The sequence below is a fragment of the Phocoena sinus genome, chromosome 10 (genome assembly GCF_008692025.1).
Source record: "Phocoena sinus isolate mPhoSin1 chromosome 10, mPhoSin1.pri, whole genome shotgun sequence".
Classification (NCBI taxonomy): domain Eukaryota; kingdom Metazoa; phylum Chordata; class Mammalia; order Artiodactyla; family Phocoenidae; genus Phocoena; species Phocoena sinus.
Genome location: NC_045772.1, coordinates 100,345,907 through 100,363,294, shown reverse-complemented (window position 1 = coordinate 100,363,294; position 17,388 = coordinate 100,345,907). Strand labels below are relative to the sequence as shown.

At 51.6% G+C, this 17,388-nt stretch overlaps 1 protein-coding gene across 1 annotated transcript in view; it reads right to left on the bottom strand.

The window, feature by feature from the left end:
• The window catches only part of B4GALNT3 (beta-1,4-N-acetyl-galactosaminyltransferase 3), a 91,478-nt gene that overhangs the window by 20,701 nt on the left and 53,389 nt on the right, over positions 1-17,388 (bottom strand). Inside the window, exons 2-3 of the mRNA XM_032647283.1 lie at positions 1,315-1,418; positions 292-369 (exon numbers count right to left, since the gene is read on the bottom strand). Coding sequence (XP_032503174.1) covers positions 292-369; positions 1,315-1,418 — 182 coding nt within the window. The remainder of the gene's footprint in view (positions 1-291; positions 370-1,314; positions 1,419-17,388) is intronic.

The window sequence follows — 17,388 nt, the reverse complement described above, 5'->3', positions numbered from 1 at the left end:
CCTGTAGCTTTCCTCAGCTTTGCTTTCCTCACCCATAAAATGAGGACATTGTGTTATCCTATAGGGTCATAAAGCTGACAGGAGATTATGCACAAAGCCTGGCACCCAGTAGGTCCCCTGCAAATGTTAGAGCTTCTCTAAAGGAAGAAAATTCAATGAGCCTGGAACGCTTTCATTTTTTTCTTCAAATTAGATGAAAAATTTTTATAACAACCACTAGAAGAAAATTTTCTGGAGCCTCTGGAATTCTCTATAAACACTGTTTTTAAGCCTCTCCAAGAGCAGCCTCACCTCTGACAGCCAGGGGACCGGCTTATTCCACTTCAGGTAGCTGCTGTTCCCCCCGCCACCTCTTGCAGAGTCTTGGTCCTGGCAGAACAGAGAATGAACTTGGTGGGAATATTAGGGTGACAGCAGGATCGGGGCCCCTTGAAAGTGCCTGTGGAAGCAGAGGGTCAGGAGACCCAGCCCTGCTGTCGGAGGCTTATCAACTTACGGACACTCCCCTTTCTGGCTCACACTATATCCCTTAGGAATATACCTCCAATGTATAACCCTGAGGTGCTTCTACTTTCCTGACTTTTCTCAGTCTTCCCATATGGAAAAATTTTTTCTAATTAGACCAGGCTCTCCTGAGGGCAGGGACCTTGCCTCCCTCTCCTGTGACTCATCTGTCCTAACAAGTGGGAGCCCCCTTGGGGGAGACACCCCACCCCCTCCCTACCCTGCAGGTCCATGGGTGCAGTTTGGCTCTGGTCCGGCCTTGGAGATCCAGGTCTGTTCTAGGCTCAGAGGCTCAACCTTAGGGCTCCAGGCTGAACTGGACCTCAAGTTCCCTAATCCCCACCCAGAGCAGCTTCTAGGGACCATCAGCCTAAGAAACACCATAGGGAAAATGCTCCAGTACAAATCTGTCCCCCAGCTATTTGCAGGGAGGGGCCGTCTCTACCGCATCATCTCTGACTCTTGGCGGCAAGCACCTGGGACTGTCACTAATGTACCAGCCCAGTCTTCATCCCGGCAAGAGGCGAGAGGTGCTGGTCCAGCTCAGGCTGTTGACGGAGGCCACATGCCTGGATGGCTCAGACTTGGGCATCTTGAACTATGCGACAAGGCTTTGGGGAAGGCACAATGGACGTCTCTACCCACGAAGCCAGGAGAGCCCATGAGGCCAGCCTGCCATCCAGGGACTCCCTCTGCTCTGCCCTCTCCTAACACAGGACGTGAGGATGCCCTTAAGGCTCTGTGGGCAGCAGAAGCCGAGGACCCACGTTAACGCGCCAGCAGGGAGGACGGGCTGACCCTGCCACGTACCTTGAGGCCCAGCTTCTGGGGACGGTAGAACTGGAGATTTGGATCCACAGCCGGAATGTTCCTGCTGGCCAGAGCCTTGGCCAATTCTCTCCAGCTGCCATATCCTGAGGAAGGGAAAGAAGAAGAGAGGAACAAGGTCAGCAAGACCTGAAGACCTCATAAATCTGCGAGATTCAGGGCGTAATAACAGAGGTAATCGTGTACCTTCTGTGGCTCCTGAGCCCTCGTCTTGGGGTGGGTATGAAGTGGGGTGGAGTGTAGGGGGACAGTTACAACCTCGGCCAAGGTCAACACGGCAGACAGCGAGGGCGTGAGCTCATCTCCTGTTAGGACTCGCTGTCTTTCCCAATTCAGAGGAGGAACCAGGTCAGGTGAACCCGGAGCTTTGTCCTGCCATGTGACCACCACAGGCTGCCTGTCGAGGCCAATTTCGCCCAAAAGCCACTGGGTGCACGGCGGCCGAGCTGAGCTTTCCCCTCACAACCTCCCTGCCCCCGAGCCAGGGAGATAGTGGGGCTATCTGACGGCGGGCCCTCCCCCTGCCCACGGTTAGTCGCTGGGCTGCTGGATGGACCCAGAGCTGGGGGCGCCAGGAGACCGTGGGCCAGGATTTGGCGTTTGCCTGTCAGAATTATAAACAGCTGGAGATATGAGACTTGAGGCCCAGATCCTCCTGGATGCATCTAGAGGCTGTGTGTGACGGCTGACATCTGTGCCCTGAGGCCCTGGAGCCGGTGGGCTTTCACACATCTGGGAAGGTAACAGCCAAACCACGGTGAGAATGAGGGAGACACACGTGCATTCACAGCCACGCAGAGGGGCAAGGAGCCGCTGAGGGTTTGGGGGGGAGAATCAGAGCTCAGTGGTCAGCACTGCTGTCCACTGGGGGCTGGGGCTGCCCACAGGTCAGGGGGACGCTCGGGCAGGATGGAAACTTTGTGGAACCGTAAGGCAGAATTACAGGCAACCAAGAGCTGGGAGGAGCCTTCAAGACCACCTAGTCCTCATTTCAGGTAAGGAAATGGAAGCCCAGCTGTCTGGAGTCACTTAGCAAACACAGTTGACCCCCTTGTCCACAGGGGATACACTCAAGACCCCCAGTGGATGCCTGAAACCACACGTAGTACCAAACCCCATATATACGATGTTTTTTCCTATACATACTTATGATTAAGTTGAATTTACAAATTAGGCACCGTGAGAGATTAGTAATGTTGACTAAAACTCAAATAGAACAGTTATAACAATATATTGTAATAAAAGTTGTGTGAATGAGTCTCTCTCAAAATATTTTATTGTACAAATTGAATGCCTCTGCCATCTTAATGGAGCACTTATCATTCACTGTGGCTGTAGCTTTTGCAGTTTGAGGTGCGACAGCAAAACCAGCAAAAATTTCTTTTCCCTTCTTCACAATTTCACGGAGAAAAGATTCGCTCTTGCCGTAGATCTTAGCAACCTTAGCATACGGTTTTTTTCTTTCTTTAAGTTTCACCTTTTCACTCAAAAGAAGCACCTTATGGCTTTCCTTTGGCAAATGTGAATTTCCAGCATCACCGCCGTTGTACCGTGGGGGCAGTGTTAAGTAAAATAAGGGTCACTTGAACACAAGCGCTGCGATGCCAGGACAGTCCCTCTGGTAACCGAGGCAGCTACTAAATGACTAACGGTGAGAGGGGCTGGAGAAAGGGGGTGACTCACTTCCTGGGCAAGATGGAGCAGGACAGCGTGAGATTTCATCATGCCGATCAGACCGGTACACACTTGAAAGCTTATGAATTGTTTATTTCTAGAATTTCCCATTTAGTATTTTCAGACCCTGGTTGACCTTGGGTAACAGGAACCACTGAAGGTGAAATCATGGATCAGGTAGGACCACTGTAGTGACAAAGCTAAGGCTAGAACCCAAGAATTCAGATGGAACCCACTGGAAAAGCGCAGAAAGCTCTCCAACAGCTTCATCAAGATGCTCCCAGGACACTGCCGTGGGCGCTGCCCGGGAGGTAGACTGGCACCACTGGCCACCGTGAGCCAAGAGATGCCTGGAAGCGGAAGCATCCTAGGACCCCCAGGCGGGCACCAGTAGAGGCACAGCCAGCCAACCAGACACAGAGGAAAGAGCACAGCCCACAGAAGGTGGACATCAGCGCTTTGCCAGAGTGTGTGTGTGTGAATACCTCCAGGAAGGTGGGTGGAATGTGGGGTGCGGCGGGGGAGCTTTTCTCACCCAGTTACATGCTGGGTGCTCCACAGGGTTTACTCAGCACCTCGCAGGCATGATCCCATCTGGGCGAGGTCTGATTACCCCCGCTTCACAGATGGGGAAGAGAAGCCCAGGGCTGAAGGTCACGGAGTCCGCCGTTTCGAAGCGGGCATCGGAACAGAGAGCCTGCCTGCCTCACCAGCCAGCGTTTCCTCTTCCCGCCTACGTTTTCTCCCGTGGATGCTGTTTGGCGTGGACCTGGAGGAGACCCGGGGGCAGAGCGTCCGCTGGGGATCTGTGCCCCTGGGTTTCTGCGCAGACATTAACCGTCCACTCGTGTTATGTTTATCGGGACTTCCGCAGGTTTATCCTTCTGCCATCAAGGTCTCTGCTGTTTCCATGGCTGGCCAGTGGGCAGGCAGAAACAGGTCAGACTAGTTCGACGCAGAGAGATGTTCTGGGGAAGAGGCTCCCAGAGCCAGTGCGGTGATGTGAAGGGGAGGGAGGGAGGGAGAAAGAAAGAGAAAGAATGTTCCCAGACCCAGCCCTACCTTCCTGCCTGGTGTTCCTGAGCTAACCAGTCTAAGACACTGCTAACAAAGGAGCCCCATCCCTGCCCAGGCCCCGGGGACTGTGGGTTTGTAGCTGGAGGCTCAGGGGCTTGGGGGACAAGTGAGTCGTACCGTGGGAGGGGAGGGGAGGCGCTGCCTTGCTTCTGCCTCAGAACGACTGGGTCACCTCTTCCTTGACTTTGTGGCTGAAAACGACCTACTTGTAGACAAGGTTGTGAGGATATAACCCTAAAAATTCAATTTGCCAGGCTTCCCTGGTGGCGCAGTGGTTGAGAGTCCGCCTGCCGATGCGGGGGACACAGGTTCGTGCCCCGGTCCGGGAAGATCCCACGTGCCGCGGAGCGGCCGGGCCCGTGCGCCATGGCCGCTGAGCCTGTGCATCCGGAGCGTGTGCTCCGCAACGGGAGAGGCCCCAACAGTGAGAGGCCTGCGTACCGCAAAAAAAAAAAAAAAAAAATTCAATTTGCCGCATCCGAGAGAGTTCCGGCGTGTCTCCCAGGCACGTTCTTTCCCACACACTAGTTTTCAGTGACAGCCAAATTCTTTGACTCCTGGAAAGTGAGACAGGTCACCCCAAGGTCAATGGACTCTTCCCGTGGTCTTCACTATGCCGTGTCCTTGCATTTACTGGGAAGTGACAAGGAACACTGTCTCCTGGACCAAACTTTGGAAGGGCTCCTCTGAGCACTCTTTTCAACTAGGCCGTGGTCCTTGGGCCCTGTCCTTGGCCTGCCCAGCCCAGATTTTAGGAAGAATCCTGTTAACTCTGTTTACAAAACCCTCCACCCTTGATACCTGAACCCAATCAGGTAGCCAGGATGCTGCTAGGCTGGGCTAGCAAGAACCCCCCAACCTGATGTCTCCTCCTGGCAATTCTCCATCCACTGACCCATCGCGCTGCTTGTGGGCTGTAAATCCCTGGCTGCCTTTGGAACCGAGCTCAGCTCGATACCTCGGTCTCTTTCCCACACTGTGGTAGTACTGAATCAAACCTGTCCATCACCTTTAACTTGTGCCTGGCTCTATTTCTCTTTAAAAGAGGGTAACAGGTGGCTCTCCCAGTAAACAAGGACAAATCCACAGAACGGAGGGGATGTCAGGGGTTAAACCTAACCAGGCCCTGCCCAGGTCACAGGTGCGTCTGGATGGCTTTGAAATTACTTGGAGCTGAGACAGTCAACAGCCCAGCCTTTAGCAATTCAAGGAGCAGGAAACGCCCTTGGCAGACTTCACAGTGTGGAAAAGACAAGAAGACTTGGAGTCAGGAAGCTCTCCATGGATGGCCACCATTATAAATGGTAACCGCTTGAGCAAGTAACTGAACCTCTCTGGTCTTATCTCTCTGGCTGGTGGAGATAAGACCCCTGCCCCTGCCGTGAGGATTAAATACTGTGCGTGTCAGACACAACTAGCACCCCGTCCCCCAACAACGTCTGAGTTCAGGGTTTTGGACCTGGGCGTCAGAAGATGTGGGTCCCAGCACCTCGAGAATTTTATAAAAACCGGAAACGGCCAGTCACCGCCTCTCTCCTCTGGGCAAAGAAGCAAGACGACCATAGGCAGCAGCGACTCAGTGGTGGGGGTAACAGACAGCACTTCCTCTCTGCTGCCTGGCGTTCTCTGCGCCCCTCCCGTCACCCACCTATCCTCCCAACCCCGTTAATATTCACTGAGTGCATAGCAGGCGTCAGGCAGGGTGTGGAGCTTTTCCGCTGTGTTAACCCTGCCAGAGGTACCCTGGCCCCACTTAGCCCCCTGGGGGAACTAGGAGCTGAAGAATGTGCTGATTTAACTATTGACACTTGTCACCTGCCCTCCGGTAAGTGAACTCCTGCTCCTGGCCAGAGCGCCAGCTGCCAGGGCCCCTTTCTCCTGCAACAGGTGTCACATTTGTGCCAGGAGACAGACACCCCGATCTCAGGTGACAGATAAAGCACCACCGTGGGCCTCACATTCTGCCCTCACAAAGCTGGGCTATCAAATTCACCATCAGCCGGAACTCTGCCAACATCTCTCCTCTGTGCTATGTGGACTCTTCAAAGGCCTGGAGAGCATCTCTTTGGCTCTTTGGTGAAAATACAGCATAAGTACAGCCCTTGGTGCTTTCTTTTTTTTATTTCAGATGATACTTTTTTTTAAATTTATTTATTTTATTTTTGGCTGCGTTGAGTCTTCAGTGCTGCGCGGGCTTTTCTCTAGTTGCGGCGAGCGAGGGCTACTCTTCGTTGCAGTGCACGGGCTTCTCATTGCTGTGGCTTCTCTTGTTGCGGAGCACGGGCTCTAGGCACGCGGGCTCAGTAGTTGTGGCACGCGGGCTCAGTAGTTGTGGCACGCGGGCTCAGTAGTTGTGGCGCACGGGCTTAGTTGCTCCGCGGCATGTGGGGTCTTCCTGGACCAGGGCTCGAACCTGTGTCCCCTGCGTTGGCAGGTGGACTCTTAACCACTGCGCCACCAGGGAAGTCCCCCTTGCTGCTTTTTGTTTTTTAAAAAAACTCTCACCTACGTTATTTCTCCGCATCCTCACCGACTCCCTGTAAACTGCTGTCGTCTTCTTTAGAGATCAGGAAACAGAGAAGTGAAGTCACACAGTGAATAAGATAATCCACGTTAAGGACTTAGTGCTTGGAACACAACAAGCAACTAACCCACTGCAGCTCATTAGTTTATGATAGGTCACAGCACTGCAGATGTGAAACTTGCATTCGTTTCTCCTGATCTCCGATCTGATTCTCTTGCTGATGTGTCACGTGGTCCACAGGGACATTCACACAAGGGGCAAAGGCAGCCCCTGGCTGCTCAGACAGATTTTGGATAGATTGTGAAGTTTCAGCTGAGGGACTGGACATGGGGAGAGGAATCAAGAATGACTCAGGATTTCTGCCCTGGCGGTTGGAAGGCTGGAGTTGCGCTTACTGAGATGGGGAGGACGGGTGTCAGAGGAGAGGCCGGGCTGAGAGTAATACCCAAGAGAGAAGTGGAGGCATGGCGGGGAGGGGGTGCAATGAACGTGGTGTTTCTGAAGCTCCATCTCCAGCTTGGGCAGGGCTCTGCTGGAAAGGGCTCCCACCTGCCCTAAGACGCACTTGGCAAGAGGGGAAGGCCTGCACCCTCAAGGGCTGTAGGAAGGTGGGGTTCAAGGACGAGCCAGGAGGGCTGGTCCCACAGGTTCCATAGGTGTAAAGGACCCAAAGATCTGCAGATCCTTAGCAGACGATCTGCTAAGAAGCTCACTGTCTGTAGAGAGAAAGGTGATGAACCCCAGAGGAGCTGAGCAGAGACAGAGCCCTTGTCCCACTAGAGAACAGCAGGTTGTCCAGGGAACAGGAGGTCATGACACCCGGGCACGGCTCCACAAAGGCCAGGAACAAGCACGGAGTCCTGGGATGAAAAAGCAAGGCTCTGACCTTGGAGTGCACCCGAGAGCCAGTCATGTGGGCTCCGCAGAGCAAAGCTGCCGTGGCTGGACGCCAGCAGGGCCTGGATGCCACCAGAAACCCGAGGTGGCACAGTCAGCAATGAAGCCAGGGACTGTCACCTGGGAGAGAGTCTCTAAGGCAAACCAGAATCTCTGACAGCAAAGACACGGCCTTTCCTTTCCAGCCGTGACACCCCAGAGAACGTGATGCAAGAGGAACTATTATTAATGTAACCTTAATATTTGCGTGTCGGGCATATACTTATATTTATAGTAAATGAAATATAGATGATTTTATTTAGTACAACAACCCTATAGGAAAATAAGGCTTAGAGGATAAAAATCTCACTGAAAGTCCCAGAGATAGTAAGTGACAGAAGATTTGAACGCTGTGTCCTGAATTCCATGCCTCTTAGACTTGAGAACCTGGTCCAGCTATGCCACCTCATCACCTGGTGTCAGGCACACCTTAGTCACCGGCCCATCCCTCCCCGATTACCTCATACTCACCCACCCACACCCTCCCCGACACCCCACAGAGTAGCTCGCCACTCCCTCTAACGCCAGTAACGCCAATAACACCTCCCCATATACGCCAAATAAGAGCAAGAGGGGGCATGGAGACCCAAACACCCCCGAACAGCTGGAAAGCTGGGCAGACGGCACCTGCGAGTAGGCCTGCTGACCTCGCCCCAGCCTCTTCCTTCTCGACACGAGGGTGAACCATGCAGCCGCGGGTCTGGAGCAGCGTGGGCCCCAAGGAGGGTCCTAAGTGTGGGTCCAGCTTTGTCTCACACTCCCTCGTAGCACAGGTACAGGGCGGACATCGTGACAAAGAACAAAACAAACCCCACAACCTTTCAGGCCCCATGTTACTCATCCGGGTCATGACAAGACAGTCAGAGCCACAAACACAGTTCTGTCGTGGGGAATTTTGACGAAGACCCCAGATGAAATGAGATGGTTTCAGGAAAATCTAGAGGTAACAGGGTCCAGGATTTCTAAAACTGGTCCATGCCCACTGAAGAGGTGCTTTCATCCTCGGGTGGACCTGGTAAAGGACCCCATGGGTCAGACTCTCTTGTCCAGTCATCCTGCTGGACTGGGACAAGTTTCGGAACGTGGAAAAGCAGTGGGGCGATCCTTTCCCCTCCTGGAGTCTTTCAAAGAGGAAGTTCAGTGGCGGTCAAGGGTAAGCAATGGCAGTCTGGGAAGAGTGAATGCATGAATCAATGAACCAACCAATCCCCAGGCACTTATTGAGCGCCTGTTGTATACTCAGTGCTCTGCTAGCTACTGCAATGGGGAGAAAGGTACAAAAGGAGACATTCAGCTCCATCCACTCCTGGCACACCTGGGGTGGGCATCGTGGTAAATGAAGGGATCCACGTGACTGTGGCCTCGTGCATGTACTCTGGACCCACGCCACGCCCCATGCAGGGCACACACAAGCCATTCCTGCTTTAGGCAACAGACAGCCACACCTCAGGCTGCTGAGCTCACCAGACACTGACGGTGTGATGCTGTGATGATTTTCCAGACTTGCAGGAACCTCAGACAAAGTGCTTTGCTAACATTTTCTGGGACCAGAGAAGGGGTCTCCAAGATCCTAGAGTTCTGGAGAAGCAACACAGAGAGAAGAAAACCCTGGTTTCAGAAGATGGCCCTGGAGTCATCCCAGCAGAAAGGTCACCAGGACCCACCTCAAGACCTGACGCAGCCCACAGTAGCTCTGGGGTGTGGAGCCACAGCGGACCATGGCCCAGCAGCTAGTCAAAGCCCATGCTCTCGCTCCCGCGCCTTTCCAGGTAGAAGGATGGAGAAGTGGAGGCCCGAGATCCCAGAACTCTCTTTCCCGACTGGATGGAGGTGGGAGGGGTACTTTCCACAGTTAAACTGAACGCTGGAAAAAAGGCTGGGGGAGGGGGGAGTGGAGATTCCACTAGGAATGTGCCTTTAAAAAAGGAGAAAAAAAAAAAAAGAGAGAGAGGGACTTCCCTGGTGGCGCAGTGGTTAGGAATCCACCTGCCAACGCAGGAGACATGGGTTCGAGCCCTGGTCCGGGAAGATCCCACATGCCACGGAGCAACTAAGCTCGTGAGCCACTACTGAGCCCGCGAGCTGCAACTACTGAGACCGTGCGCCTAGAGCCCGTGCTCCGCAACAAAGAGAAGCCACCACGATGAGAAGCCCGCGCACCGCAATGAAGAGTAGCCCCTGCTTGCTGCAACTAGAGAAAAGCCCGCGCGCAGCAATGAAGACCCAACACAGCCAAAAATAAATAAATAAAATTATTTTTAAAAATTTAAAAAATAAAAAAGAAGAGAGCGTCACCCAGCCAACTAACGAGAGACACAGGAGGGGAGACGTGGGAAACATGAGACAGCAAAGTTAACTACGAAGACCGTGGGGAGACCATAGTGAAATGCCAGAGGGGACCGGTAGGGTAGCAGCACTGCTTACAAAGCCCCCGTCCACCCATTAACCCGCCCCACCCAGCGGCCGGCTGGTACCCTGTGCACATGACAGGGTGACCATCACAGCTAACACGTGTGCACTTGCCCAGGCCGGCGTGTGCTAAGCACTGGACAGGTGTTGTCTAGTTGAATCTTCATACAATCCTTTCAGGATGGTGCTAATATTCTTCCTATTTTACAGATGAGAACTCTGAGGCCCTGGGCAGTTTGGAGAGTACGATCTGCTCAAGACCTCAGAACCCTTAGAAAATAGAGCTGGGATTCTCAAACCCAGGGCATCTGACTCATTCCACGCCAGGGAAGCCCCATCATCTGACTCTTTTAAGACAAAAAAATATTTCTTAACAGGTATCTAATACAGACCTTTTTGTTTGTTGAGCGAGGAAACAATGGAGTCCAAAGGGAGCAGGAAGAGAGAGGCACCCCGAGGCCAAGAAAGTTTTCTAGGGCCACACGGGGACTAGGTTTGGGACCTAGAGCCACCAACCCCTAGGCCTCTCTCCCCTGATGTCTCCGCTGAGAACAATGTACTCTTTCAAGCTGAACCCTTCTCTCTTCTCCATCAGCCTTGAGAACAAGGAAGATGAAGGATCTGATCTGAAGGCTGCCAGCCGCTAGCTGGTGAGGTCTGATGGAGCTGACGTGCCAAAGCCAAGCTGAGGTTGTCGTAACCTGTCCTGGGGAAGGAGGGCCAAGCGTGAGACCGGGGGGCATGCCCGGTAGTAGCTCTGGTCTCCAGCCGAGGACCTGGGCGCTGCGTTCCTCCAGAATATCACACTAGCAGAAGCTCAAAGGCGAGACCACACCTAGGACGGAGGCTGGCGTCCTGTGTTAGCCCCCAGCCCTGAGTCAGCAGCATCCCACCACGATCCATCCATCCAAGGCCTTCATGTCCAAGCTCTCTCTTATATTTTCATCCCAATCCTAGAGTCATGTCCATTTTGCTGACGGGGCTACAGAGACCCACAGATAAGTGAACGGACTCGTCTACTGTCAGAGGGGAGTTAGGGTTAAGACTGGACCAGAGCCAAGGCCTTTGATTCTGGGCCTGAAGCTCAGAGCATCACAGCACCGTGCTCACTCGTGGCTGCTGGGTTCAGTGGGCTACAGGGAGCCTGGCTGGACTCCGTCTAGGAGAGGGCTGAGCGCTAGCACCACGCTGGCAGGAACTAGGTCTCGTCATTACATTCACACTGTGTAAATCAGCTGGAATTAGAACCACCGTTCTACTTCCTGTCTCTGTGAATCTGACCACTGGACACCTCAGATAAGCAGAATCATATAATATTTGGCCTTTGGGTCAGGCTTCTTTCACTTAATGCTTTCAAGGTTCATCCGTGTGGTAGCATGTGTCAGAATTTCCCCCCTTTTCCAGGCTGAACCCTATCCCATCATATGGATGGACCACACTGTGCCCCTCCGTTCATCCGTCGATGGACACTTGGGTTGTTTCTCCCTTTGGCTACTGTGAATTACACCGCTGTGAACATGGGTGGGCAAGTGTCTGTTCGAATCCCTGCTTCCTCTTCTTTTGGGAAGAGGCTCTCTCTTAAACTGCTAAAAACTTTGTCCATTCTTCCAGAGATAGGCCAAGGGGGGCCAGGCTGCTGCCCTCGTGGCAGACATGGTGGGAAACCTCGTGTCCACCTGAGGATGCAGGAAGTCTGTGGACCGTGGGTGGGAGCAGGGTGGAGTCTCCCAGCCAACACGTTAAGAGGGAGAGCAGAACTTCCGAGGGTGCCCAGGGTGGGGCCCTCCGCGTGGACAGCAACGTCCTAGTCTACTAGCCTCTGTGGAAATGAGCAGTTTCAACACATCCCAGCTTCTGAGACAGGCTAAGTTACCTGGGCCCCTAGAACTCCAGCCCAGTGCCAACACGAGTCCACAAACTGGGGGCTACCCGTCCTCAAGGAGACAGGTACGGGAGCTTAGAGTAAACATTGGGAACCTGTGGGTGCAAGTTGACATTTCTGTAACACCGACATAGGACAGTGCGGTGTGAACCACTTTGGATGTCTCGAACTCCCACGGTGAGTCATGAGGGCTGCAAGCTACTTACTGGTAATGTGTAGTGAGACCACACTTGTGACAGGTTGGGAGCCAAAATCAAGAAGTAGGAAAACTGGCCCTTCACTCAAGGTAGTTTGTTCAGTTAGCATCAGGGGCCTGCCTGCCTGTCTTCCTTCCTTTCCCTCTCCTCCTTCCTAATTTGGACAAAAGGCAATTTGGGGAAAGGCTACAGCGTGGCTCACAGAACCAGCAAGAGGCACACAACCAGGCTCCAGAAAGGCCAAGAACCGGGGCAGCGATGGAGACCCCACCAGCCGGCCAGTGATGCTCCAGATACCTGTGTGTCTCTACTCAGAATACCAATTCCCGGGAAAGAGTCCAAGTGGCCCCAGCTTGGGCCGGGTGTCCCTCCAGTGGTGAAGGGGGACGTGCTGTGGGCAGTGGGGCTGAGACCCCTGCAGCTCCTCTGGAAGAACAGGTGGGGGGAGGGAGCCTGCTCCCTCCCTCCATGTGGAAATCATGGGGATTTTCTGAATCTTCCATGTGAAAATCGTGGCACTCAATAATTGACCATTATTCCTAAAACAAAAGTGGGACTTGTCTGAGAGTCCTATTTTTTAAGCAGGGGCACATAAAATGCAGATATAGCTGAAAGTATGAAAGACACAGACATACAGAGTTGGTTCTATAATACTTAAAAGACTTTACAAGATAAGGGAAAGATGGGAGAGTTGATTATCTAGTATATCCTCAGGAAAAGTAAATTCCAGACTCATCCAGACACACAATGTTCAAAACACAGTTCTTGGGAAGAGAGGTAAAACCATCATCTGTCAGAGCCTTTGAAAGTAACACTTCATCAATCCATTTTAACCTTGGTTAAAAAAAAAAAAAAAAAAAGTAAGCACTGCAGCCCCCTACATTCTACATAAAGAAAACTGACGGCGTGAAGACCGAGGTCACTGTCTGAGGTCACAAAGCAAGCTCGAGGCAGAACTGGCACTAGAACCCAGGTCTCCTCTCTTCCAGATCAGGATCTTCCGTCCAGACCGCAGGACGAACCTGGTTGTCCCCTGTGACGAGCCTGGCGCGAGGATCGGGGGCGGTGACAGCACTTTGTGGTCTGTGATCCTAAAACTGGGCGTGGCCCCTCCTGAGGAAAGGGCCATGATCTAAAGCAGCCTGGAGAACATGTTTCTCTGGGTATCCGATAGCTTGCTCGTTTGGGTCCAGACCAGTTCTCAATGTAGAAGCTGTGAGTGTATCAAGGCAGGCCTCAGAGCCCTGCAGAAGCAGAGCTGTGCCACGTACACCTCCGACCCCCTTCAGCCACAGCTTTAAGTATGAAGATGTTCGGTTTCCTTTGAGACGAGACGCTGGAGTAGAAGGACCCCACCGAGCCCACCTCCTCTCACGAAAACACCAAAACATCACAAATAACTGCTGAACGACCACCGGCAAAAAAGACTGGAACCTACCAAAAGAGATGTTCTATATCCGAAAACAAAGAAGCCACAATGAGATGACGGCAGGAGGGGCACTTTCACAATATAATCAAATCCCATACCCGCCGGGTGGGAGACCCACAAACTGGAAACTTCAGTTTAAAATACTCAACTCCATTAAAGCAGTATCTGCATTTAAAATAAGCTGGGTAGGGGACTTCCCTGGTGGTGCAGTGGGTAAGACTCTGTGCTCCCAATGCAAGGGGGCCCAGGTACGATCCCCGGTCGGGGAACTAGATCCCGCATGCCGCAACTAAGAGTTCGCATGCCGCGACTAAGGAGCCCGCGTGCCGCAACGAAGAGTCCACATGCCTCAACTAAGGAGCCCGCACGCTGCAACAAAGGTCCTTCGTGCCACAACTAAGATCCAGTGCAGCCAAATAAATAAATATTTTTAAAAATTTTAAATAAATAAGATAAACTTGGTATATTATAATGCATAACACTCAAATGTTTACTCAAGCTTACTTCTGTATGGAATGTTTTCCAGTACAGTAAGCCCCCTACATATGAACGAGATCCATCCCGAGAGCACGTTCCTAAGCCCAACAGAGTTAGCCTAGGTACCCAACTAACACAATCGGTTATATAGTACTGTACTGTGATAGGTCTATAACACTTTTCACACAAGTAATACATAAAAAACAAACACAGAAAATAAAGAAAACATTTTTACTCTTACGGTACGGTACCTTGAAAAGTACAGTAGCACCAGTATAACAGCTGGCACACGGGGGTTGCCATCGAGTGAACAGGCAGGAAGAGTTACTGACTGGAGGAGGGAGAGGAGGTGGGAGATGGTAGAGCTGAAGGGTCGCCAGCAACAGGAGACGGAGGAAGCTGCAGTGTCACTCACGCCTGCCGTTGACGGCGCAGGTTCTGGGCTTGAAATAAAGACACTGTACTATGGTACTCTACACAGTACTGTAAAGTACACAAAAGCACAACCACTTGTAGGGGATGCACACACGTGACAACGTACGCCAGACACGTGAACTAACTTACGTGACTGGACGTGCGAACGCACGTCCGCACCTTTGACAGTTCACAACTCGAAGGTGCGTATGTGAACTTGAAGGTTCACAACTTGAAGGACTTACTGTATGTGATCTAAAAAGTGGCTGTAGTAAAGTTCAAAAGAAAGCTGCTTTAAGGAACAAATCCAACTGTACTAGATACGCTTGTAAATAAACTTATGGCATTAAAAAAATGACGTTCAATGAACAACTGATGATTTCATGGAAATAACTTTCATTGTTTTTTTCACAGTTTGTCCTCTAAGCACCTTTATTAAAAAATATTTAATCCACGTATACAGACGTATCCACAAGCACATTAAATGCTCCTTTGCCAGGTTATCTATCAACACTCTACATGGAAGGGAAAAAATACCCTTTTCTCTGGGTTAACGACCACTTTTTAAAACAAACAAACAAAGGTAAGTATAGTTGAGAATAGGGAGGTAAGGAGCCAGGCAGGAGCAGTGATGGTCAGCTCGGGTGATGTTATGTCTGTTTCCTACCTTCACAAATAAGACTCTGCTCATTGGACTACAGTGTAGTTGTTAAAATATCTACATTAGTGCCAATGCTACTGAGCTAAATACCATAAGAGAATCTCTACTGGGCTATTCTTAGCTTCACAAATGCAATGAAGACTTCCCTGGCGGTCCAGTGGTTAGGACTCTGTGTTTCCACTGCAGGGGGCACAGGTTCAATCCCTGGTCGGGGAACTAAGATCCCACGTGGCGTGTGGCGCAGCCAAAATGAAAACAGCACACACGCACACAAATGCAATGAAACATTGCCCTCTAGGATGGCTGATTAAACTATTAGTATATGGTCTTTATATCCCTAACAGTCAAACACCAGCTCTAGGTCTATAGAGAAAAGGGCAATAAATAGGAGAGTGAAAATCTGATGAAGTCAACTGGTTATTTGATGTGTCAGTGACCACATTTCCTGAACCCAAAGTCCGGCTATGTGGTCTGACCAAGGCAATAGCACGTCTGCAACAGTTCATCTTTCCTGGAAACCCAGGCCAAACAGTCACGTTGTTTATTTGACACAAAATTATCGGTTTCACAGATCGCCATTGTCTTAGCCTCACCAACTTTGCTAAACGCACTGGTGAAATGACCAGACAGGACCGATCTATACAACTCGATCTAGCCTATCTACAGCTGGGTTAACAGGAACCTGGCCAAAGATGCACAAATCGCTCGAGAGGATAAAGTTCATTCCAAGACCCTGTACCCCATGCTGTGCCCTCCCCCGCCCCCGCCACCTCTCACCATTTCCCCAGCACTCCCCTCCCCCTGAGGCACAGGCCATGCTGGACAGAGGGACAGCCGGCCCAAACCATACAAGAGGGGGCAGCACAGAATCACTTCGAGGCCAGGTATGTTTTGAAATTCCCCCACATCAAGGACACATGGAGGGGTAGAAAGCCAACGATGTCTAAGTGGCTCCCCTGGCAAATCAAAAAAAAAAGACTTTCAGGGTAAACGTCCCCAGGATGGCCACGAGCACTACGGAAGGTGAGGTGAGGCTCCACTCTACCTGCTTTTTGCTGAGGATACTTTGCTAAGAAACACGGTCACCCAACCCGAACATCTGTGCCCGATGTGTCTTAAAGAACCTCAGCGAACCAACAAGTCAAGGTCCAGCAGGAACCAAAGAGGAACTCAAGGACTCGCGCCCGAAAGCAGACAGACGGACGGCGCTGATCCTTCCCAAAATAGGAGAAAGTGAAAGAGAGAGCTTTGGAGAAGGAGACAGGCCCACAAGCACGCTCCAAAGGCGCGGTGGCGGGGCTCACGACCACCGAGCCACGCGCTGCGATCAACCTTTGAGATCGCAACCTTTCGGTCCGAGCAACTCTCGTTTTACCTGTGTGATACCTAAATGGTTTCTGGGGTACTCGTGAAGACAAGTGAGGCACTGAGAACTTAGATTATTTTTTGGCCTCCTGAGCATAAACTTTGATATTTAATGACCCGTGATAGCGGTCGGTATCCTAGTAATCCAGAAGACCCTTGGGGATCTATTAACTGTTTAGCATTCCCAGGTCTTAGGGGAATATGTTTTCCGTCTTTCAAAGAGCCTGTTGTAGGCAATTTGAAGAGTAAGACGCAAATATTCCCCAGAGTGGGCAGAGCACTACGCTAGGTTTCCCCAGAGCTCACCAGCACACAAAAACAGATGCAGGCTTCGCACAAAGAAGGCACAGTCTCTTATTTATTTTCAAGTGGCTTCTTGGATCAGCTTCTTGGAGTTGCGAGGGCTGCACTAAATGGTTCATAGTGGGAAGGAAGCTCAAAAAAAAAAAAAAAGAGACCTGTGGAATTAAAGCGGAAGCTGCAGGCAGTCAATTAGCTGGATTTATTGAGCATCTAGTACGTACCCATAGCCACTCTGCCCGGCTCTGTGTGAAGAGCCAGTTTGGGAGCCAGGAAGATCTGGAATTGAGCCCCAGCCCTGTCACTTCCAGCTGTGTGAGTTTTGGCAAGTTCCTTAACCTCTCAGGGCCTCAGCTCAGTCAGCTCGCCACCACCACCCCCCTTTCCCTTAGGAAGATTAATTAGATCCTTGAATGAATTAAACCAACATTTGCTCCCTGCAGACGGGGTAACGGGCAGCTTCCTCAGCATCACGGTACCAGCTGCTATTTACCAATTGTTTACCCCGTCCGGCATTTTTCATTCATTAATTTCCAACATACACTAACCCTGTAAGGTAAATATTTCTCTCCCCATTCTCCCAGTAATAAAACTGAGGTTTAAAGAGTCTACATGGGACTTCCCTGGTGGCGCAGTGGTCTGCCTGCCAATGCAGGGAACACGGGTTCGAGCCCTGGTCCGGGAAGATCCCACATGCCGTGAGCAACTAAG